The 25538-nt window shown below is 37.9% G+C and overlaps 1 protein-coding gene across 2 annotated transcripts; it reads left to right on the top strand.

Moving 5' to 3' along the window:
• Window positions 1–3548: 3548 nt before the first annotated feature.
• On the top strand, window positions 3549–25128 carry ZNF330 (zinc finger protein 330). 2 transcript variants are annotated; one of them, XM_081811850.1, is made up of 10 exons: window positions 3549–3729; window positions 5812–5944; window positions 7895–7914; window positions 8019–8089; window positions 10926–11005; window positions 16670–16796; window positions 17085–17189; window positions 21577–21623; window positions 22682–22799; window positions 24162–25128. In XM_081811850.1, the coding sequence occupies exons 2-10, from the start codon at window positions 5825–5827 to the stop codon at window positions 24434–24436; spliced, it is 963 nt and encodes a 320-aa protein (XP_081667976.1). In that variant the 5' UTR covers window positions 3549–3729; window positions 5812–5824; the 3' UTR covers window positions 24437–25128. The 2 variants fall into 2 exon arrangements, with proteins under 2 accessions (XP_081667976.1, XP_081667977.1); XM_081811851.1 differs by having other exon boundaries at window positions 3549–3738.
• Window positions 25129–25538: the final 410 nt, after the last annotated feature.

The following is a 25538-nucleotide window of genomic DNA, read 5'->3' as shown; positions in this document are numbered from 1 at the left end:
CTTTGTCTTTGTCTGAGTATTTCTTTATTTTGCCAACATCACTTTTTGTAGTGAATACTGGGAGGCACCACCCATATTTCTCTTCAGAAACGAAGGACTTATTTCCTGAGCTGCCGGGAGTTCAGTAAGCTAACAAATTTGAGCTGTTGGCCCTCTTCAGTAGTAGTCTAGCCCAGGGTTATACTCGTTTTCCTTGCCAGCTTGTATCTAATGACAGTCACAGGCATATAAAGGCTGAGCCCACTTGCCTCAAGTCTGAAGGGACATCCCAGATTCAACGTTGAGGTCTTCACTGAGACTCTGGTATAGGCCAACTCTTTCCTCTGTCCAGTCCTGCTGCCATCCATTCCTCAGTTGCTGTTCCTAAAACATTCCCCCATGTACTCTCTATAATTATCCCTGACTCGGAGTATGCTTCCAGAGAAACCAATCTAAGATAGTTTATGTTAGGGATGATTCAAGAAAGTTGAAGCTAATATGAGATTTTGACTTGAATCATTGGCCACCTGACTATCAGTGGGGACCTTCTCATTGCTGATAAATATAGGATAGACATACCTTAGCACAAGGTAGCAGAGTAATAGGTAAAACTTTCATCATTAGTGAACCTGGATGTATTCTAATGAAAGATAATAGACTAGTGGGTACATTTAAGAAATATGAGGGAAACTGTCATCTTAAGGACAGAGGAATTGGCTGTTGCTAAGCAAAATTGATTCTTCGGAAAAAGCCAAACACTGAGATGGGTAGTAGCTATTAAAAATCTAAGAGTAAAATTCACAAAGCTTCTTTGGTAGCAAATAAAGAGGCTTTTATCTTCTGCAGTGGGAGGGCAGAAAAAGCTGAGGAACAGGCCCAGCACTAAATCATAAGTGTGGCAGAGCTCCAAAGGAGATTAACAACCATGAAGCTCAGCTAGGTCGGCTATGCCAAGGTCAGAATGCTGGATTGTAAAGAAAGAAACTCTGATGAAGTGGGCTGGGTTGTGACACCTGAAAATCTTGAATTCCCAGATTCTCCTGAACCCTTTGTTTCTGAACATGGTCCATATTCCTGATTAATGGGTAGTGTCCCCACCAAACACACCTTGCTTAAATACCATGCAGAGGCTTCTCCTCATAGTACAACTAGTACTCCCTTCAGGAACTGTCCCCAGCCTCTCTCCCAGGGTAAGAGAAGAGAGAGAGAGAGAGGTGGGGCGGGGAAGGGCAGAGGGAGAGAGGGACTCTTAAGCAGCCTCCACATCCAGCCAGATGCTGGGCTTCATCTCACAACCTTGAGATCATGACCTGAGCCAAAATAAAGAGTCACACGCTTAACTGACTGAGCCACCCAGGCACCCCCTGGCACAATTATTATAATCACCGGCAAGGGCAGAGTGGCAGAAAGGGAAAGCGCTTTGATCCTCAGAAGATCAGGGAGATGGATAGAAGAATATAGTATCCCCAGGAGCAAAATGGATCCCCAGGCAGCAAACAAGGATCCTGCTCAGTGCATACCATCAAAATAAATCAAGGAAGTGCATGAGCAGGAGCCTGAGAACAATACTCTAATAATGAGTCACGATTCTTTGCTCAGGTTTGAAGTCTGAGCCAGTTTTGGGATCTGGAAACCATTGACAGCAAAAAGACCAGATTCCCAGGAGGAAGACCCTGAAACCTCATAATGGGGTACACTGTAATAGTTCCCCCAGTCCTTTCCCAGATGGTTCTTTACAATTTCCCTGGCTAACTGTATGTTGGGAAAATGAGAACATAAAAAAAATTTCTCAGTGTAATGGCAGATATAGGAATTTACCTGCCTTCTATCAAGCTTTACATTAAAGACATTTGCTAGATTGTCAAACAGGGCCACTCTTGTATGTTTTTGGTTTGGGAAAATACAACATTTTTTGAAAAATATTTATACTAAGATGTAAGAGATGCATTACTTTTGATGAATTAATAAATTTTATCTCTTTTAATTTTTTGTGTGGTAAATATCAGTAGATATAGCCCACATAAACAAAGGTTGTTAGAGTCTTCAATTTTTAAGTTTTGGAGGGGTGTTGAGGCCAAAAGGTTTAAGAATTGCTGCAACAGACAATGCCACAAGCCAAACCATCTGTGTAATCTTGGGGCACATTTCACAGTCTCTCTGCTTGTTTCCTCATGTGTAAACTTAGGACTTAATACTATATATGTGAAGCAATTAGAATGTCAGCAACATACAATGAAATATAATCATTACTGATATTCTATTTTCTCTGTGAAATATAATATCTGCTAAAATTGATGGAAAAAGTGATGGAAAGTTGAGGAAAGGGGAGAAGACTGAATAAAACCATGTGGATGATGGGAATGATAGGTCTGATTAGGAAAATATAGGAGGATTGAAGGCAATTTCGAGAGCCTTGTGGAGGTTAGTAACTTTGTATTTAGAGTAAAATCATGGTTGTATAAATTTTTTTCCCCTTAACAACACTAAGTCCAGTGTAGAACAGAAACGGCAAGCTGTTGAATTAACAGAATAGGGAATGTTCCAGTTGGTTTGATCAGAAAGAAAAAAAGGCAAATTGTGATTGATGGAATGAACTGCATTTGATAAACTGGAGAAAAAGGGGAGGGAAGAAAACAGAGAGATAATCGATAGGGAGAAAATAGAAGAGTTAAAAGATGTGAAGTCTTCATTAGGAGGGAAAATTGAGTGAGAGAGTTGGTAAAGTAGGACGTTAGACAGTTTGTCTGAATTTTGGATTTCAGTGGTTAAGTAGATGACAAGACCCGGCATGTGGTCACGAGAGTGGATGGCTGGAATGGAGTGGAGGTGATGACTACTGGACATGAAATCAAGAACCCAAGAGAATGGGTTTGGATGTTAGGGTGATTCTGGGTGATGGCAGAAGTTGGAAGTCAGGTTCCAAAGTTTCCCACCAATAAGGAGTGGGTAAAAAAAAAGCAACGACGAAGGAAAAAAAGTGGCATGGCTATATAGAAAGGACGACTAATTATCTGAGTGAGGTACAGGGAACAAGGGGACTGACCTCTACCTCCTAACCAAGAGATGAAGGAAGAGTGCAAAAATGAGCACCTTTCGCTTCATAGATGTTTAAAGCCAGTTGTCTTTGTAAGGGAGAGGATGTTAGGTTTCAATTAAGGACAAGGCAGAACACACACTAGAGGCCCAGAATGTGGGAAAATTTGTTCACAAAAGAATGGAGTTCATAGTTTGCACAGCAAACATGAAAAGTAGGATGTGAGGCACAAACGATGTAGGTAGCAGAAAGTTTCCAAAGAATTAGGCAAGAATTTAGTCAGTTAATGCAGTGTCAAGTTTGTGAATTCATTTCCCTCTTCCTTTAGATTTCTCCTTTTCCGAAAAAAAATAAAATTGACCGGGCCTTCCTGTCCCCTGTCTTTCTGTTCTATTTTTCCCTATTCCCTCCCCTGTCAAATCCCTCATCCAGGAGTGGGAGTCCCGCCCCCCGCGGGAGTGGGCGGGACCGGGGCGGGGCAAACAGAAGTGGGCGGGCCCCTTCCTGTCGACGTGCTGCCGTAAGGTCACTGCTGACGTAAGAGGACATCCGGTCCGGCTCCTAGTGTCGGAAATTGGCTCTGCCCGCCCTCCTTCGGTTTTAGTAGCTCTTTCCCTGGAGTCGTGGCCCGCAAGTTGGAGTTGCTGCTGCCGCGGGCTGGTCTCACGCTATTCCCTGCCCTCTGCCCCCGGAGTGAGCCCGGCCTCCCCGCAAGGGTGAGCGAGGTCGGCCCGGAGCGCGCGTGAGGGAGGGTGTCCCGCGGGCGGGTGATGGTTGTCAGTTCCCCGAACCTCATGGCACCTCCGCTGTTGCCTCTGGACGCCCCCATCACCCCGCTGGGTCCCCCGATTGCAGGCTTTTCCTCCAAAGCAGCGCTGACCCTGTGCCTCTTTTCTCATTTGATGACAGACCACGTCTTAAGTCGAAGCGTTGCTGGAGAAGGGCTTAAACCCATATAAGGCGTGAAAAATTTCACTCTTTTAAGTTTCCAAACCAAATTGGAGAAAAAAAATCGAGGCTCAGCCTGAGCCGATTCATCCCTGGGGGACGCAAAAATTCACCGGGATGATCACCCCGGATTGTTTTCTGAGTTCCTTTGGCAGGGGACTACACAATTTTTTTTCACCCTGTAGAATTTGGTCGTTTTAAATACTGAAAGGATGATCTCGTGGGCTTGTACGTTACTTAGCTGACCACCTACTAAACCTCCTGGCCTGATTTGTCTATATTTTTAAGTCGCAGCTTCCCACCACTTGGCTTTTGCTTGGACATTTTAACATAAGAGTTGAAACCCAAAGTAGGAAAACTTAATAAGACGAGCTAGCTGGTGCATGATTTCGCCCTGTTGTAATACGGCCTTTTAAATGAGAAGTGTGAATTTCTTCAAAGTGATTTTTGGGAATTCTCTTCATGTATCATGGATGTGTTTTGGTTTCTTTGAAGAGAATGTTCGTGCCTTCAGGGAGATTGTGTCACAGTCACCAGTGAAACTTAATCCTGTCCTTGGAAGTTTAGAATTTGTAGATCTTGAACAGGGCCTAGACATGTAAATCTGTATTTTTTAGGAATTTCTACAGTTGATTTTTGAGAATCACTCTTAGAAAAGACTTAAAAAATATGTATTTTGAAGAATGTTAAAGAAACTTGAGATTCATATTGTGAAGCAAGTACATAATAGGCCCATTTATTAGTGTGTTTCTTCATTTATTGACTGCTTAATATATGCCAGGCAGGGCGGGGAGGTAAACATTGTCAAGAAAGACAGGGCTGAAATCCTCAAGGAACTTGCAGTGTGCAGACTGGATGAATAGCCAAATAAAAATGTGTTATTTAGTAAAAATCTTGTTTTTCTCAATGTGGTAGTTCTTTCAACTAAGTGATAAAAGATGAAAGCCCGTTTTAAAGTCCTTATTTATACAGGGCTTTACATACATACTCATATATAATACATACTCTTAAACATAAATTTGAACTCTGTTAAAATTATATGCTCACTTACATGTAGAGAAGAGCAGCTTCCAGAGTCAAAGCAACTACAGTACCTTTAATATCTTTTCAGAGGGGGTTGGCTCTGTAGTTAATGTTGTCATTTGACTTTACTTGTTAGATGTTTTGTTTAGCTATTACACAGGAGAAATAAGACTTTATACTTCAAATCTTAACGTCAAGTTGAATGTATAGCTCAAAAAATGATATAAACTGAGTATATAATATACTTTTAAATTATTTCTTGTTAATGATATATGCCTAATTTTTAAAAAAATTTAGTACAGAGTAATTTTTATTTTTTATTTTATTTTTTTTTAAAGATTTATTTGAGAGCAGGAGCATAAGCGGGGGAGGGGCAGAGGGACAGAGAATCTTCAAGCAGACTCGCCACTGAGAGTGGAACCCCAAGGTGGAGTGGGGGGGGTGGGGGCTTGATTCCAGTACCCAGACACTTAGGCACCCCATGTACAGAGTAATTTTTAAAGAATACTTAACATGAGAGAAACTTTTTCTCTTTTTTCTCACTGGGAAAAGGAAACGTTTGGCTTCTAGGATAAATTGTTTTGATGTTTACATTTTTTAGAATTGTTTGGTAGTGCAAATAAGTGCCTTATCTTAAAAGTTATCTATTTTATTTGGGGTAATGTATATTTAATATTTCATAAAGGCTTAAAATGTGCTTACCAGTCAAAATGACAGGATTGAGTTTAAAATTTAATGAGTGAAAACACTTCATTCTACTGTTTCTTGGTTTATTTACAAAAGCAAATGCAACCAGGCAATTGTATCTTCTCTGTTCTCTTGTGTAGAAAGTGGGGTAAAATGCCTAAAAAAAAGACTGGTGCGAGGAAGAAGGCAGAGAACCGTCGGGAACGTGAAAAACAGCTCAGAGCATCAAGAAGCACCATAGATTTAGCTAAACACCCATGCAATGCGTCAATGGTAACAGCTTTTTTGGATACCTGTTGGTGGTTGAAAAACTGTATAATACTTATCTGAAAAATGCCTGAATAAAATTTTAGTGAATACAGAGTTGCTGCATATATTTTATTGAATTTCAAATCTGTGTTAGAGTCATGTCCATTGTTTTCATTAAGGCAGAGTAGCAATGATTTTGTTTGATTTTATGTTATTTATAAACCTAGTGTATTACCTTGGCTGCTGTTAGTGATAGATATGTAACAAGAATACATACTAGGCATTGTGTGACGTTTTCCAGCTTCTCTAACCTTATACGCATAAGTTGTCCTATTAGTTGGAGCCTTTTCATTATTTCTCTTGGCAGTTCTTAACTCATTTGATTTTTCTTTTCTAAACTTTTCACTTTTCTTGACATCTCTTTTGGCTAACTGTCCTGTTACCTTCTTTTCCTGTGCTCAGTGGGTTAGTCCTGATCATTTCTGGGCTTGTTTGCTCAAAGTGTGAAAAAGCAAGATTATCATGTGATTATAACCCCTTTCCTTTTTTTGGCCATATTTCTCTGAGTTGTCCCATAATTTCCTATTTCCAGTCCTCTCTACTTTTTCTATTCCTGCTACTCCTCTTTCTTCTTCTTCTTTTGTTTCACCTAAAGATCATATGAAATGCTTAATATGACTTAATTCCCTGAATGTTTCTTTTGCATCTATTTTGTGCCAGGCACTATTTTAGGCACTGTGGGGTATACAAAAATGAATGACACAGTCCTTGTTTTGATAAGTTTATAGATCAGTTGTCTTGTGTATTTCTTAAGATTTGTTTGTTTGTAAGTGACAAATCCAACTTAAGTAACTTTAGGGAGAAAAAGAGTTTACTATTTCTATATTATTTCTATTTCTGTTTACTACATTTACTAACATGTAGTTGGGAAGGGCAAGGATGTAGCGGGGACGCTGGGACTTGGACAACTGGAACCTGGAACAACCGTGTAGTTCCATCTTTTGCTTGTGTTTCTTTTTCCTTATTAGTTCCATTTTCTCAGATTGTCTTACCCCATTTGTTTGGGTTTGTAGGTACTGGTAGCTTGTGTGTCTCACATCCCATAATGTTGTCAGAGAGGGAAAGAAGATAGCCCTGCTAACGTTTATGACTGGCATGGGGGGGGGCGGATGGGAGGGACCAGGATTACATAACACAGATAGGACAGATGGTAGAGACTCCCTTCAGGGTCATTTCTAGAGAAGAGGGTTATGGGACAGACAAAAGAATTGACTCATATACATAAATACACATAATGAAGACTAGAATTTAATAAGTGTTGTAATAAATGTACAGTTAAGACTAAGGTACATTTGGGCAAAGCAGGGATAAACTTGAGTGCGTGGTTGGGGTACAGTTCATAGAGGAGGTGGGTTCATCACCAGAACTTTCAACAGGTAAAGATTGTAAGGATAGACTTTTCAAGGAAAATTATTAGAATAGTAAGGCATGGAAAAAGTATAAGACCTATTTCATGAATGGCTGACAAATAGTGACTTTAATCTAAAGTGAATAGGCCAGCAAGGTTTGAAAGTGGTTAGGGACCAGATTGTTGAGAACTTTTAGTACCATGTTTAAGATTCTAGATTTTCTGCGAGCTTCATCATATTGTGTTCTCTACCATTTCTTGTGTCCATTCTGTAATATTTATCTGATTAAAAAGCAACATCAACAAAAAAACACAACCCCAAAACAAACCACTGCTGTATTTATATAGCCTCTTGTGGAAATGCTACTCCTTTCTTTGGTGTGGTATGTACGGGAACATACCTTTGTTATGAAGGTGTGTATAGATGCTTGTATATGTGGGTGAAGTTGGAGGCTTTGGGGAAGTGTTACTTAAATTTTAACATGAAAAACAGGGTATTCTTTATAATGCAAGTAAATTGGGAGTTTTCAATCAGAAAATTAATGTTATGTGTTTACATTTTACAGGAATGTGACAAGTGTCAGAGGTAAATTTTTATTTATTTCTTTTTCTATCTATATGTAATAAATAGATCCCCTCACCTTTTATCTGATATTGACTGAATTTTAAAATTTTATTTCACATGACAAGGCGGCAGAAGAATAGAGCGTTTTGCTATTTTTGCAATTCTGTACAGAAGTTACCAATTTGTGCACAGTGTGGTAAGTATATGATAACTGGGGACTTAAACCTTTTCTTTTTTTTTTTTTTTTAAAGATTTTATTTATTTATTTGAGACAGAGAGAATGAGAGAGACAGAGAGCACATGAGAGGGGGGAGGGTCAGAGGGAGAAGCAGGTTCCCCGCCAAGCAGGGAGCCCGATGCGGGACTCGATCCTGGGACTCCAGGATCATGACCTGAGCCGAAGGCAGTTGCTTAACCAACTGAGCCACCCAGGCGCCCTTAAACCTTTTCTTTTATCAACCATTTGTTTTGCAGTTAATCAGTTTGACTGATTTATCATTTTTTATAGTACTGTTAGACCTTACCATTAATGAAATAACAAATTGTTATTTGGTCTGTCTGACACTATCAAGTCTTGATTTTGTCTCTTTGATATAATGTTGAAAAATAATTAAGATACAGTTTAGATACAGGTTACCACCATGTTGTAAACATTAAAAGATCAGATTTCAGACTGATAACATTTGGTGATCTGAATTTTTAGTTATACTAACTTTGTCTTGTTGATATCTGTTTGTATACTTTTCTAAGTTTTGATTCCTGCTGATATTGCCCACAGTATCTTAGACTGTTGAGAATAGATTTATTCCACATTTACTGATGCCAATTTTTTCTGTTTGGCATTAGCATATGATTCTTGAGTTCCTCATATGTTTTCCCAAGTGATTGCAATAGAGTTCCTAAGCTCCGTATTCAGTTCCCAGGTATTTATTCAGAGTAAATGATTATTCAAAGTAAACTAAATGGTAAAACTAAATGGTAGTTCATAGAACAACAAGATTGGTGTTTCCCAAATAGCCTTCCATAGAATACTTGAGCTGTTAATAGGTATTTCTTTCTTTCTTTTCTTTGAGAGAAAGGGAGAGACAGAAGGAGGGGCAAAGGGAGAGGGAGAGAGAGAGAATCCCAAGCATGCTCCATGCCCAGTGCAGAGCCTAATGCAGGGCTCAATCTCGCAACAGTGAGATCAGGACCTGAGTTGAACAGACAGACACTTAAACAACTGAGTCACCCAGGCGTCTCTTAATAGGTATTTCTTAAAATAATACATACACTTGAGAAATGCTGCTTGTTTCATCCCTGCCTTTCTGTCTGGGAAATTTCTGTTACATATTTGTATGTTAAAGGTTCTGAAGACCTCCAGTAAAGAAACCTAATGAATTTTGTTCACACCAGATTTACTCCCCAAACTTTTATTTGAACAAATACTCCCTTTGGTTATGGGATGATAGTTTCAGGTGGAACACAATTTGGGATATACTCACATAAATGTGTTTATGTATAATAACATTGTAGAAAATTAGGAAAGTTTAGGGCTATATCCCTGAATATTTCTAGCGTAGTTCTAGTTTTCTAAGAGGCCATCTTTTGAGGTTTATCAGCTCAGGTCTTGCTCCCAGGGTCATGAGTTCAAGCACAGCATTAAGCAGGCCCAGGATGGAGCCTACTTAAAAAAAAAAAAAAAATACTGGCCTAGAGAGACTACTTGTCTGCCAGTTTTTATATCTTTATTTTATAGAAGACAAATGAATATAGAATGAGAAAATAGAGGGGCTTCTGGGTGGCTCAGTCAGTTAAGTGTGGTGACGTAGGCTCAGGTCATGATCTCAGGGTCCTGGGATCCAGCCCTGCGTTGGGCTCCCTGCTGGGTGAGATGGGGTGGTCTGCTTGTCCCTCTCCCTCTGCCCCTCCCCCAGCTTGTGTGCTCGCACGCATGCTCTCTGTCTCTCAAATAAGTGAAATATTTAAAAAAAAAAAAAAAAGAATGAGAAAATAGATTATGAAGATTGAGTTCTTACTAGGACCATCCCATATTTTCATTGTTGGCTGGGCTTCAGTTATATAGTGCTGTGTACATGGATTTATTTCCCACTTACTGATTCTTATACTTAGACATGGAACAGTTGGGTAGCTGCTGTCTCTCATTTTCAGTCTCTCTTCCCATTTCCTGTTGTCCTAGCTTTGTTCCTCAGATAATCAAGATAATGGAAAATTGTGCATCTTCTTTGTGTTTCATCTTCTACTTTGCAGAGTCTGAGATGGGTGATTAATATGTCACCTTAATTTTGACATAGTATATGATGAGTGAATTTCCTGATAGTGTTTCATGTTGGTAATTTGCTGCTAGATCAGAGCTTTTGTGGTTATATTGTGATTTTTAGCTCTATCACTGTATTCCTGTTTTTTCCACTCACTTGGGCACTATTTCAAAATTCTTTGAGAAGAATGTTTATTTGGGGGCTATGTTTGTCAATTTTTACATATGGATAAACTTAAAAAAAGAACTAGGTAAGTTACCTTATCATTGTTTGGTTTGGTTTGAGATGTTCTGTGGAAAGAAATAAACAATAGCTTCCAACCAGGCTGTTTTTATTGTTTTTTTGAGTAGAAATAAACAATAACTTCAAACCAGGCTATTATAAACCGTAAAATTCATTTTAAAGCATAGCTTTTTAAAATCTGTATTAATTCATCTGAAAATTCACAAGATTTTAAACTGCTTTGATGATTGTTAGATTACAACTGTAACTTGCAATTTCTGATTTTAGTACAAACAATAATTAACATTTAATTTTATTATGCAATACATTTTTATAGATTTACTAGTAAATTTCTAATCTTAAAAGATCTGATTCAGGTTAGATCTCTGTTATATCAGTCTTTTTATTTTTAGTAATATGAGCAGTAAACTGATTTCTATCCATTTTCAAGTTATTGCTATAGGAATTGAGGCTAGGTAAAAAGTGGCATTAGTGAATATTTACGTGTACTACTTTGCATAAGACTACTAGTGCAAATTTGTCTCCTTACAGGGAAAACAAAGTGCATGATGAAGTCTTCAGACTGTGTCATAAAGCATGCTGGCGTGTATAGTACTGGCCTTGCAATGGTGGTAAGTTTCTTGTCTTCATTTCTTAGACGAGCAGGTTTCCAAGGATAAGAAAAGTCTTTCTGACCCGTGGTTATTTTTTCTAAATAGCACTGTTTTGTCCTTGATTCAGTCAGTCTGGAGGTTTCTGGATTATCTGTGCATATTATTTGTAGGATTTTCCTATATTATCCACTTATTTTTGATTGCTTCCTTTTTTTCTTATTGGAAAACATACAAGAAATGGAAACTTATTTAAAGTTGACTTAAACAAAAATTCATTTGTCAGTGGTACCTTTCTAAAGTATATTAATCAGACTTCATAGGATGTCACTTACTGTACTGAAAGCCCTGCTTAAGCAAGGTTCAAGCTTTTGGTTAAAAAGCAGCCTAGTTTCAAAAGAACCTAGTATTAGTAGCTTTTTTATAGCTTTACATTTCAAAAAAGAATACATATTTAACATAGACTTATGCATAATTTCCTCATTACATGTAGAATTTTCTAAGGAAATTCATTGTTTTAAATACAGGCATACCTCAGAGATATTGTAGGTTGGTTACAGACAGTTGTAATAAAGCAAATATTGCAATAGAACAAGTCAAAATTAATTTTTTGGTTTCCCAGTGCATGTAAAGGTTATGTTTACAGTATTTACTGTACTGTAGTCTATTTAATGTGTAATAGCATTAATCTAAAGAAACATTTTAAATACCTTAATTTAAAAATATTGCTGTAAAATGCTAACCATGATCTTATCTTTCAGTGAGTCGTAATCTTTTGCTGGTGGAAAGTCTTCCTTTGATGTTCTCAGCTGCTGATCGGGGTGGTGGTTACTAAAGGTTGGGGTGGCTGTTGCAATTTCTTAAAATAACTATTTCTCCATAGCATGTGATGCTATTTGATAGCATCTTACCCACAGGAGAACTTCTTTCAAAATTGAAGTCAGTCCTGTCAAACCCCTGCTGGTGCTTTATAATCCAAGTTTATGTGATATTCTCAATCCTAGGTTGTCATTTCAGCATTCTTTGCAGCATCTTCACCAGGAGTAGATTCCATCTCAAGAAATCACTTTCTTTGTTCATTCATAAGAAGCAGCTCCTCATCTGTTTTATCATGAGGTCGCAGCAATTCAGTCCCATCTTCAGGCTCCACGTTTTTATTCTTTTGGTATTTCCACCACATTTGCAGTTAACTTTCTCCACTGAAGTCTCGAACCCCTCAAAGTTATCCATGACGGTTGGAATCAATTCTTCCTAACTGCTGTTAATGTTGATATTTTGATCTGTTCCCATGAATCAGTAATGTTCTTAAAGGCATCTAGGATCGTGAATCCTTTCCAGGTTTTCAGTTTACTTTGCCCAGATCCATTAGATGAATCACTATCTATGGCAGCTATAACCTTATGAAATATATTTCTAAATAAAAAGACTTGAAAGTCAAAATGACTTGTTGATGCAGGGGTTGCAGAATGGATGCTGTGTTAGCAGTCATGAAAACATTAATTTCATTGTATCTCCCCATCAGAGCTCTTGAGTACCAGCTGCATTTTGAAAAGAATCCTTTTTCTGAGCAGTAGGTCTCAACAGTGGGCTTAAAGTATTCAGTAAACCGTGTTGTAAATAGATGTGCTGTCATCCAGGCTTTCTTGTTCCATTTCTTAGGGAGCACAGGCAGAGTAGATTTAGCATAATTCTTAAGGGCCCCAGGATTTTCAGAATGGTAGGTTAGTATTAACTTTAGCCTAAAGTTACCAACCAGCTCTGTTAGCCCCTAACAGGAGAGTCAGCCTGTCCTTTGAAGCCAGGCACTGACTTCTCTTCTCTAGCTATGAAAGTCCTAGATGGCATCTTCAAATTTAAGGCTATTTGGTCAACATTGAAAGTCTGTGGCATAGTGTAACCACTTTCATGAATTATCTTAGCTGGATCTTCTGGATGACTTGCTATGGCTTCTGTATCAGTGCTTTCTGCTTCACCTTGCATTTTGATGTTTTGGAGACGGCTTCTTTCCTTAAGCCTCATGACCCAACCTCTGCCAGCTTCCAACTTTTCTTCTGCAGCATCCTCACCTCTCTCAGTTTTCATAGAACTCAAGAGAGTTAGGGCCTTGCTCTGAATTAGGCTTTGGCTTTAGAGAGTGTTGTGGCTGATTTGATCTTCTATCCAGACCACTCAGACTTTCTCCATATCAACAATAAGGCTGTTTTGCTTTTTTATCATTTGTGTGTTCATTGGAATAGCACTGTTAGTTTCCTTCAAGAGCCTTTTTTTTTTGCATTCACAACTTGGCTGAGTATTTGGCACAAGAGGCTTACTTTTGGCCTTTCTCAGCTTTCAGCCTGCCTTCCTCACGAAGCTTAATCATTTCTAGCTTTAGATTTAAAAGTGAGAAATGTACAGCTCTTTTACTTGAACACTTAAGAGGCCATTGTAGGGTTATCAATTGGCCTAATGTCAATAATGTTGTGTCTCAGGGAATAGGGAAGCCCGAGGAGAGGGAGAGAGGTGGGCGAACAGCTGGTTGGTAGAACAGTCAGAATACATATAACATTTACCAATTAAATTTGCTGTCTTACATGGGCATGGTTTGTGCACTCCAAAACAATTTTAATAGTAATATCAAAGAGCACAGATCACCATAACAAATATAATAATAATAAAAAAGTTTGAAATGTGAGAATTACTGAAATGTGATGCAGAGACATGAAATGAGCAAATTCGGGTGGAAAAATGGCACTGATGATTGCAGGGTAACCACATACCTTCAATTTATAAAAAATACACTAGCTGTGAAGTGCAGTAAAATGAAGCATAACAAAATGAGGTATGCTGTAATAAAAAGAGTTGTGTAATGCATTTTGCTCTCTTTTTCACTAAAAAATATCTCTTTAACCAATTTTACTGTATTCTGTTGTGTGGTTTACTTATTTTTTTTTTTTAAGATTTATTTATTTATTTGAGAGAGGAGGGGATACAGAGGGAGAGGGAGAGAGAAACCCAAGCAGACTTCACACTGAGTGCGGAGTCCGATGTGGGGCCATTCTCAAATCCCTGAGATCACAACCTGAGCCGAAACCAAGAGTTGGATGCTTTAAAGACTGTGCCACCCAGGCTCCCCTCTGTTGTGTGATTTTATGCCCAGGTCCAAATTTCATTCCATGAGGAAAGTAATAGTACCTCTATGTCAAGCAGATATTTTATTTATAGCAACTTGCCAAGAACATAATTTTCTGTCATGAAGCACACCTTTATATGATTTATTTCATGTGTGCATATCTTACAAAAGCAAGAAACTAGACTTATTCATCAGTATCTTGTGAATTCCTCTTCATTTTAAATACAGGATTGTCATTGTTATCTTTATTCATAAATCAATGTAATCTTCCTCGGTAGCTTGCTTATGTCCAGATTTATCAAATGCTTTTTAAAAAATTCACTAAGTTATATGAATGTGAGTGATCTCTTATATAAAACATTTCAGTAGACTCATGTATCATTAGCTATAAATTCTAGAAAAGTGATTTTTTGGGAATCTTCTATTTGCCTGTTGAAATTCCCTTTCTCTTCCCTCTTCCCCACCCTGCTTTGCCCTGGGAACCTCACCCGTGTGTATGGACTAGATCAATGGCTTTCTTACCTTCTGGCTTCCCTTTGGGTTCAGCCAATGGAAGACCCTGGCAGGAAAACATGTAGATGGGAGGACAGTACAATCTGGGTGTTTATTCTCTCAGATCTCTCTACCAGGTTATCCTAGTTTGGACATGAATTGGCCACAGTTCCTCTCTATATGGCCTGGTAATCCTCTCTACACTGCTCTCTCTCAAGATTCTGATAATTCTCTCCACTCCCCTTGTTTCAGGCTCAGAGGTGGTAACTGCATCATCCCTTATGTTTTTTCTAAGCCTTTCCCTGTCCTTTGTAAATCATCTCTTGTAAACTCTCCAGGATTACCCAGTTTAGTGTGTCATCTTTTTGTTGTTAGAACCTTGAATGTTCCAAGAGATGTATTGGAGGATTTGCTATCCACAGTGATAATCCATTTTTGCAACTGCAAAAACACCCTTTCTGTTTGTTCTTTACTACTTCTGTTACAGAGTCTTGAATACTAGAACACTGAATTGAGATTCGGAACACCGTGGTTTAAATCCTAGCTCCACTGTCGTGTAGCTCTGGGATTTGGATTTAAGACTTAGGCCCATATTTGTCACCTGTAAAGGAAAGACCGTCTAGTCCCATTTTCTTTTTTTTTAAATTTTATTTATTTATTTGTCAGAGAGAGAGAGCATGCACAAGCAGGGGGAGTGGCAGGCAGAGGGAGAAGCAGGCTCCCCGCTGAGCAAGGAGCCCGATGTGGGACTTGATCCCAGGACCCTGAGATCATGACCTCAGCCCAAGGCAGATGCTTAACCGACGGAGCCACCCAGGCGTCCCTAGTCTCATTTTCTTAAGATTCTTTCTAGCAATTAATATTCTATAGATGTCATTGTGTTATTGAAAGGTATAGTCTTTCTCTCTTATCTTGATGTAAAATTGGAGAGTCTTATCCTGGTATTTAATTCTGTATATTTTATTTTAATTTTTTTCCACAAAGAAATGTAATGATTCAAAGCACAAGTCACCTTAACAGAAAAAAGATGCTGACAGAAGTTTAATATTTTTTCTCAGTTATTCTAGAAAAGCTATGTGAATTATTTTTATTTTTTATTTTTTTTAAAGATTTTATTTATTGATTTGACAGAGAGAGAGACAGTGAGAGAGGGAACACAAGCAGGGGGAGTGGGAGAGGGAGAAGCAGGCTTCCCGCCGAGCAGGGGGCCTGACATGGGGCTCGATCCCAGGACCCTGGGACCATGACCCGAGCTGAAGGCAGACGCTTAACCAACTGAGCCACCCAGGTGCCCCAACTATGTGAATTATTTTATAAATGATTCAGGAAGGAATTTTCTTAAGTGAGAAATATTTCCTTTTTTTTTTGGAAGATGGAATATATATTTATTATAAATCACAATATCACACAGGTGCACAACATAATGATTTGATATTTGTGTATATTGCAAAATGATCACCACAATAAGTCTAGTTAACATCTATCACCTCACATAGTTACAATTTTTTTCTTGTGATGAGAACTTTTAAGATCTACTCTCTTCGCAACTTTCAAATAAATAATACAGTATTATTGACTATAGTCTCCATGCTATACACTACATCCCCATGACTTATTTAATGTAACTGGAGGTTTGTACCTTTTTTATTATTATTATGTTCAATTAGAAGTCAGAAATATTTCTAATTGAAAAAATTCAGTTACTATAATTGTTATAGATAAGAATGCTTAAATGTGGACTCTGGACACCATTCAAATTAGAATTCAATTTGAAGGCAACACTTTTAGCTCCGTGACTTACTTTAATGATTAGTATTGGGGTTAAGTGTATAGTTTCCCCCTTCTTTTTCTTTTGATTTATAGCCAAGTTTTTTATATCGTAAATAGCTGTTGGTGAAGTAGTTTGATTTTCAGAGAACCCTCTTTAATTTTGGCTTAAACAAATTTTTTTTAATGAAGCCACCCACTATCGCTGAGGGTTGATAAATTGCTAAATGTATACAATTTTGATGGTTGCCCTTGGCTAAACAATGGTTGCAGCCAGGCAAGTGACAAAGATTTTTTGTGTTCCTTGGTTTCAGGGTGCTATATGTGACTTCTGTGAAGCCTGGGTTTGCCATGGTAGGAAATGTCTTAGTACCCATGCCTGCGCCTGCCCTCTTACTGATGCTGAGTGTGTGGAGTGTGAACGAGGTGTCTGGGACCACGGTGAGTGATTACATGCAAGTGGTGAACTTTACTGTATTAAGTAAAGGCTGACTTTGAAACATTCTGGCTGCTCTTTCTATATGAGTAGCCAGGGGATTGTGGGAGTCCCCTTTTTTATGGTTCAGTTTGGCAGTTTTCATTGTAGCCTTTACCAGAACAAAAACTACTGTGTCACTTTGGTGTAATTCTGAAGTAAATCGCTTGACTTCTTTAAATTGATATTTATGGCTTCTTTAAATTGAAATTTATCATGGTTACATTTGTGGGTTTTGTTTTTTAATCCAATAGGAGGCAGAATATTCAGTTGTTCTTTTTGTCATAACTTTCTCTGTGAAGATGATCAATTTGAACATCAAGCCAGCTGCCAGGTTTTAGAGGCGGAAACATTCAAATGTAAGTTTTTATAAATTAGATGTCCTTTATACCCAGGATTCTTAATAGTATTAAGTGTTAGACTCAAAAAAGAATCTAGTTTTTTATGCAGCCTCTTGTGGACTATAATTCAACTTAATATCTATTTTCCGTTTCTAAAAAAAATTCAGAACCACATAGGCTGTTCTTTTCAATAGGGATGCCACTGGCATTTTGGTTGGGTCAGTTCTTTGTTATGTGGGATTGATTATAGGACTGTAGCCTTCCTGGTCCTGAGTACTAAGTATCATTTTCACCTCCAAGTTATTATAACAACTCCCACCCCTACCCGCCGCCCCCCTCCCCCCCCAAACCCACACACATTTCCAAATGCCTTCAAGTAAGTGATACGTAATACTACCCCTGGTTTGTTCCTGCTAGTTGGTTTCGGTGATTGTTAGACAAGAGTATGCATCAGAAACACCTGTGGAGGTTTTTTAAACATACAGCCACCCAGGCCTCATCCCTGAGATTCTTTGAAGTCTGTGGTAGGTGCAGGCCTATGTATTTTACCCACACACATAATTGTCATGTATCTTTCAGTTTGAGAACCAGTGTAACTGGTTCTCAATGGTATTATCTTTACAGATTACATTTTATTTCCGCATTATTTTTGATTCTCAAAAGCTCAAACTTTAGAGTCAAACACCTCCTGGTTATGTGATTTTGGGCAAATCACCAAATCTTTCTAAAGCTGAATTTCCTTATTTATTAAAGAAGATGCTAATTTCTTTTTCAAAGAGTTAATTAAAATGAGAATCCATATAAAGTGTTATTATGGTACCTTTTACTTGGAAAGCCCTTATTAAATATCGTTATAGAAAAGGCTGAAATTCCCCAGGTACTCACTTGCTTGAATTTGGTTTTTCTTTTGATATGAAATGCTAATCTCTATATTCTCTTACAAATTTAAAGTTGATAAGTTGTCAGTTTTAATATATACATAAATGCATATATATGTAATTCTTACAATATTCATATAGAAATTCTCAAAGGTTAAAGAACATCTCAAAGTAGATAGCATTTTTGAGCCATTCTTAGACTTCTGCAAAATCTGTAATATAAAAATTGAATTACTTTAATTTGGAGCCTGAGAACTTTGAGTATTTTGTAGCATTTGACCCCAAAGACTGGCAGTTGTGAGTGATAAGACTATAATTTCATCAGGAAGTTTTAGTGATTCAGTAAAAGACAAAAGGAAAAATACAAAAGCAGAATAGTTGACAGGATTTTAAGATAAATCTATCATCATGTCTTTGATACTTGATATTAAGGTTATGTTCATTGCAGGTTCCTAGGTGTCTTTGGTTTACTGTAGTTTATCTTCTTTACTTTTTTTTCATTGCTTTAGTTTTTTTCTTGCCATTCTTTCTTTGCCAGTTGCCATTCAATGCTTGTTTTTTTCTGAAATATTTTCCTAATCATACCCATAGGCCACAAAGGTATAGCTTGTTTCCACCCCCTTAACTGGTCATATCTCATCATTTATAGGTTTGACCTTACTTAGGAGTTGGGAGATATAGAAATTCTTTAAGATACTTATTTACCTGCATTATCAGTGGGAAAGATGTTTTAAGAAAAAACAAAACAAATACGTTGACTCTGCCTCTATTTTTTTAAATAATTAAAATGGCTCCGGGACTTCTAATTTAAAATGGCTTGTTATCAGCAGACTTTGATGCATCCCAACCTACTCTCTTTTAAAATACTCTGAAGACATAGAAATAGATTTAAAATGGAAACCATTCCCCAGTTTAAAACTAGGAAAGTCAAACTATTTTTATATGTATTTATATATTTATTTATTTAAGATTTTAATTTATTTTTTGACAGAGAGCAAGACAGCGAGAGAGGGAACACAAGCAGGGGGAGTGGGAGAGGGAGAAGCAGGCTTCCCGCCGAGCAAGGAGCCAGATGTGGGGCTCGATCCCAGAACCCTGGGATCATGACCTGAGCCGAAGGCAGACGCTTAACGACTGAGCCACCCAGGCGCCCCGTCAAACTATTTTTAGAATCTGGGAGAAATGCATTGTTTATATAAGTCCAAAATTGTAACTCTTGGGGAGAGAAATAACTGGGCAGTGAACCAGAGTGCATATGTGTTGGCTTGAGGTAATCAGGGAGAGAAGAATGGCAGGGCCATGTTCCATCCTAGGTTGAGTTCCCAGAAGTAAGGATGAGGGCAAGATAGACAAAATTAATTTCTTGGGATCATGTCTTTGAGGCACGTAGAAGACTCAAGTAGTGGGGATGGGAAAAGATTCTGTATCAGAAATTCCTGGGGCTCCTTGGTGGCTCAGTCAGTTAAGCATCTGCCTTCTGCTCATGTCATGATCCCAGGGTCCTGGGATTGAGCTCCAGGTGGGGCTCCCTGCTCAGCGGGAAGCCTGCTTCTCCCTCTGCCTGCTGCTTTGCCTACTTGTGATCGCTCTTTCTCTCTGTCAAAAATAAATAAATAAAATATTAAAAAAAAAAGATGCCTGGTGTACACTGGGAGATTGGGTTGGGAGCTTTGTACTTTCAGTGTGTGTTCTGGCTATGTATTTGAAAGGGATTTATAACATTTTGGTTAAGTATATCCTTTTTCTTTTTCTTTCTTTTTTTTGACTGAATGAAGAAGGAACCAAAAAACTCCCTGGGCATATCTTCAGGTGGAAATGATTGAGATTTCAGATTTTTGTCCCCACAGACTGAATGAAATAATATGGTTATTATTGAAGTACTTTGGTATACTTACATATGCCTTATATAGTTAACCCTTGAACAGTATGAGGGTTAGGGGCACCAACCCTCTGCACAGTTGAAAATCTGCATATAACTTCTGACTCCCCAAAAACTTAACTGCTAATAGCCTGTTGTTGACCAGAAGCCTTACTGATAACATAAATGGTTGATTAACACATATTTTGTATGTATTATATGATATATTCTTACAATAAAGTAAGCTAGAGAAAGTAAAACGTTACTACGGAAATCATAAGGCAGAGAAGATACATTTAAAGCACTGCACTGTATTTATTGAAATAAATTTGCACGTAAGCAGACTTGCACAGTTCAAACCCATGTTGTTCAAGGGTCAACTGTATATAGTAAGTACTCAGTTGATTTTTTAACTTTTATTATTAACACATAGGACAAATAATACATATCCAACTGGATTATTGGCATTACGGTGGAAGAAAGCAGGATACTCGGACAGAAGCAATAATAATACATATAATTGAGAGCATCATTTCTGAGTGTAAAAAAAGTACTTGCCTGTTCACATAAAAAAGGCTACCCATGAACCAGGCAAAATTAAGTAAAAGAATTCCCAAATTAGAAACATCTGGTCAAATATTTGCATTACAAAGACAGGCTTCCTTTTACTTGTTTTCCTTTTTATTTTTTCAAGACCTCTAAGTGAATTGAAAGTTAATAGTTTATATTCAGGCTTTATTAGTGTAAGGCTTAGTTTATTTTCTCTTTCTATACCTCTGGTACTTATTTTTTTCTTCCATTTCTGGCACAGTCAATATGTGCCAGACATTCTGGCTGTTCTAATATATTTGCACTTAAGTTTAGGTTTTTCCTCAGTAATTACAGGTAATGACCAAAATTAACATGGCTTACTGACTAAAATAGTAATAAAATATTTTGGGATTTTTCCCATCTTTTCCTGCCCACTTCAACATTATTTTCTCTTCATAACTACCCTTTCTACCTGAAGTATTCTATTCCCTTATCAGAAGTTATGCAAAAAATGGCAATAGCCTGCGTCATCAGGAGAGATTATATATTAATGGAGAAAATTATTCTTTTTAAGATATATTTATTTATTTTTTAAAGATTTTATTTATTTACTTGAGAGAGAGTGAGAGAGAGAGCATGAGCAGGGGGAGGGGCAGAGGGAGAAGCAGACTCCCTGCTGAGCAGGGAGCTTGATGTGGGGCTCCATTCCAGGACCCTGGGATCATACCTGAGCTGAAGGCAGATGCTTAACCAACTGAGTCACCCAGGCGTTCCTCTTTTTGAGATTTAAGCATTATGTGATAAAGGGAAGAACTTCAGCCAGTGTCATGAAAAAAAGGATGTCTCACCATTTCAGTTTTCTAAATATAATTAATGAAGTTTGCCATCTCCTAGAACGGGAGAAGCGGAAGGAGATTGGAGAATAATTAGTGTCATACTAGCGAAAGAATGCTGGGTGTGTGCACTTCGTTTCCTTCCTTCTGGCTGGGGATTCCATCTCATTTTATGTGCCCTCTAGGTTATATTATGAGACCAAAAAAATTTTAATAATTGATCTAAGTACATCAAGTATAAATCTGTGGAAAATAGTGTTTTCGTTCGAAGTTTGAATCTGGACATTATGTATTTTTGCCCATAGGTGTTTCATGCAATCGACTTGGTCAGCATTCCTGTCTCCGTTGTAAGGTATACTTGTTTGCTATTTTTAGATTTGGTTTTTAATCCCAGTACTCCTCCACCTTGGATTATTTATAGCCATTATTAATCTATAAGGGTCTTTAAACATTATGTAGTTTACTTCTTTTATTTTGGAGATTGTGAAATTGAATTGAGAAAGCTGAATGACTTTCCAAAGGTCATCCAGTTGGCTTATCTTAGAGTTGACACTAATGCACATGTCTCCTGTTCGCTCAGTGTTTTTACACATTACGTTTATGGAGAATATTCTGACCAAAATGTTGAGAGTATATTTTAATTAATATCACAATTCACTTGCTTAGGAGAGTTTGAGTAAAGTGAAGATTTCCATAATGTTCTATTTCCTTAGATCTTGTCTCCAGCATTTCTCTTTGTCAAAAATCATTAAACAGGTGCAGTGAATTCACTTCCTATCAGAAACATTTCTCCGGTTCTTCTGGTCCTAACCCTGTCTCTTGTTTCTCTCTCAGATCTGCCCCAATTTGGCCAAATGGCTTTCAGGTGTTGTCTATGCTGTTTCCTCTGCCTTAGATCTCTCTTCCCATTTTGCTTATCCTACTGTACCCTTGTTCTCCTTCAGATCTCAGCCAACACATCATGTTTTCCAGTAAACCTTTCCTGAATCCCATATCCTGTTTAGTGCCCCTCCGCTGCACTTCCCTTTCATTGCAGAGTGTTTCACAATTATCTTTCCACTTGTCTTGTGTCCCCAGTTAGGTTATGTATCTGTGAGGGTGGATAGGCTATTCACCATTATGTCATCAGGGGCTTTGTGAATGCTCATATATTTATGAATGAATCAGTGTGCCTACACTGTTCATATCCTATGTATAGTTTCTGCTTTATGTTAGGTCATAGTTCAAAGAGTTCTGGCAAAGACCATTTCCCTTAAGAAATTTAAATCAGGAGTGTGACCAGTCCCAACAAAAGTCTTAATCTCTACCCTAACAAAACTGCCTTTAAATCTCCAGGAAATATTTAGTGATAATTTTGTATATTTTTTTGAATTATTTATTTACTTGCTTATTTTTACTTCTCCTATGTAGGCTTGTTTCTGTGATGATCATACAAGGAGCAAAGTGTTTAAGCAAGAAAAAGGAAAACAGCCTCCCTGCCCCAAATGTGGACATGAAACTCAGGAAACTAAGGATCTCAGCATGTCAAGTAAGGCTCTTCTTAAAATACCAATGGAGTGATTTTGCTTTCTTGCTTAGATAAGATTTATCTCTTTTTTTTTCTCTTTCTATTTTTGTTTTTGCCTCTTCTTTGTATTTGAAAAGATGAATGTGTTCTCTTAAGCAAATGGAATTTTACAGCCTTGGAAAATTTGTGGGTGAAGTTTCTCAATTTAACTTAAGAAATACACCATCATTCACTTTGATATTTGGCATTTGACTCAGTTAATGACATAGTGAATACTGAAATTTAAGACCAAAAAGTGATTTTTCTGCCTTTGCTGAAGCTTTCCTTGTTAAATAATTGAGTAGCTATAAATCTTTAATATTCGAGTGCTGGTAATCTTCAGTGCTTGGAAGTTGGAATTCATTCTGAAGCTTTTTGTAGGTGTGTGGTATTTGAGCAGCTATGCTTATTATGTAATATATCACTACTATAGGAAATTGTTTTGTGGTTTTTACATAACTTTTCTGTGAAGGAGTAAGACTACTACAAACATGCTTATAGTAATGCAGCTTACAATTTTGTTAAAGAGAATTTGACTCTTTACTAAACGTAGCAGAATGGAACCATAATTCTAAATGACCCTGATAATACTTTTGTTTAATCAAAGATGTAGTTGTACAATGAGGTGAGACTGATGATTTTGCTGATTTTTTGCACTAAACCGTATTGCCACTTAGGCAGAAGAAATGAAGGGCTTTGTCTTGTCGGACACCAGAATTACAGAGTAGTTCTCTTAAGAAAAATGTGTAGTGACATGAATTCAACAGTTCTGTGATTTGAAAATAAAATTTTAATCTATCAAATGAAGAGCATTTTAGTTTTTAACATGCCTTATTTGAATTCTGTTTGGAGAGTGCTATTGTTCTTATTTTTTTTTTTTTTAAGATTTTATTTATTTATTTGACAGAGAGAGACACAGCGAGAGAGGGAACACAAGCAGGGGGTGTGGGAGAGGGAGAAGCAGGCTCCCCGCCGAGCAGGGAACCCGATGCGGGGCTCGATCCCAGGACCCTGGGATCATGACCTGAGCCGAAAGCAGACGCTTAACAGCTGAGCCACCCAGGCGCCCCCTTATTTTGTTTTCCAACTTTTTCTAGAATTAGGGAAATGACACTGTTGTCTTTATTATTTGTTATATATGGTATGTGTATAGACTCTGAGTAGGATAGAACCGATTGTTGTTACTGAGGTCTCCTTTCTTTCCAGTTAAGTATTAAGTGAGGAAATTAGGAAAATGGGAGTAAGAAGCAGCCAGTCAAGTTCATATAATTTTGTATATTGTAGAGAAAAGTGAAGATATAAAGAATCGGAACAAAGTGCCATGTACATATCTGTCTTTTGCAGCACGCTCCCTGAAATTTGGCAGGCAGACTGGGGGTGAAGAGGGAGATGGAGCTTCTGGCTATGATGCCTACTGGAAGAACCTTTCTTCTGATAAGTGTGGTGATAGCAGCTACCATGATGAAGAGGAAGATGAAGATGAAGCAGAGGATGATGAAGAGGAAGAAGATGAAGTTGGAAAGGATTCAGATGCTGAGTCATCCGATTTATTTACCAATTTGAATTTAGGAAGGACCTATGCCAGCGGCTATGCCCACTACGAGGAACAAGACAACTAGGAGAGCGGCTTGCCCCTGCGTGACCGTGTCGGAGAGGAGCCGGAATATGTGTGCCTGATGAATTGGGTGTGGATGTTCAGAAGTACTGTCACTTAGCCTTGTGCAAAAGACTAGTCACATTCACGGGGGCAAGGAGTAGGGCACGGCATTTTTATAGGAACTGATAATCAGGCTTATAGCATAAGAAAAATGAGTTCCAAATGTAAGATGTGTATTGATCCAAGCAATTGAAGCATCGTGGATTGGAGTTTTACTGATTTCAGTAATCAGTAGGTTATGCCAATTAGATACATACACAGGATAAAAGAATAGGATGGTAATATATTTGATTGAAATTAAATTGCTGTTTTTATTAAAAAACACTGCTTATATTCATTCTGATTTTGTAAGATGGTAATGGGTAAAACGAATTATTGTATTTTTCCTTGTAGGTCCACAGGATGAGAGTCAGATGTTAAATGCTGAATTTTCATTAAATATTCATGTTATCTTAAGTAGTCACGATATGTATGTTTTAGCAATTACTCATTGATTTTTTTTCTTCACAGTGTGTGCCCTGAACAGCACCTGTTATGAATGCCTAAATGTATAGACAAAGGTGACCACGTAGCTCGTTTTCAGAGACACGGAGACAGTATTATTATACAGATGCATTATGCATTTGTCTTTGAATAAATCTAGTATTTCACTTACGTACTTTTGATATTGAATTTCTTGTTCTTAACTTTTTAAACTTACTTTGGAAAGCATTTCCAATATTTTTTTATAAACTGCTTCATTTTTCATCTACTACGCAAAATAGGTAGCAGAGATTAGTGGTGTGGTAGATGCAGACTTTTGCGGCTAGAGTCCATCACTCATGGTAGGTGGAGAACAGGAAGTTGTGGGCGCAGGTTCCAGTTGTACACCTTACACTGGCGATGGATTGGGATGGTGTGCTAGAGAGGAATGTGTTAGTGCCCCGGCTGGCATTTGAGAAGGATGGAGAAAATTGTAGCTGTGAGGATAAAAGGGTTGGATGGCTATTGCTAGGCCATTCTTACTCTATAGAAACATAATGAACAGCTGAGGGCAATAATGGGCTGTGGGAAGCCAGGTGTGA

This window comes from Leptonychotes weddellii, chromosome 2 (genome assembly GCF_054177405.1).
Source record: "Leptonychotes weddellii isolate Sample4059 chromosome 2, ASM5417740v2, whole genome shotgun sequence".
NCBI classification, from domain to species: Eukaryota; Metazoa; Chordata; class Mammalia; order Carnivora; family Phocidae; genus Leptonychotes; species Leptonychotes weddellii.
The sequence above is the reverse complement of the archived record's forward strand: the minus strand, read 5'-3'. Positions and strand labels throughout refer to the sequence as shown.

Bases quoted from the DNA above. Each gene is read 5' to 3' on its own strand.
- ZNF330 (XM_081811850.1), top strand. From the start codon at position 5,825: ATGCCTAAAAAAAAGACTGGTGCGAGGAAGAAGGCAGAGAACCGTCGG. The intron at 7,915-8,018 runs GTAAATTTTTAT...TCACATGACAAG, and splicing joins GAATGTGACAAGTGTCAGAG to GCGGCAGAAGAATAGAGCGT. The intron at 16,797-17,084 runs GTGAGTGATTAC...TTAATCCAATAG, and splicing joins ACGAGGTGTCTGGGACCACG to GAGGCAGAATATTCAGTTGT.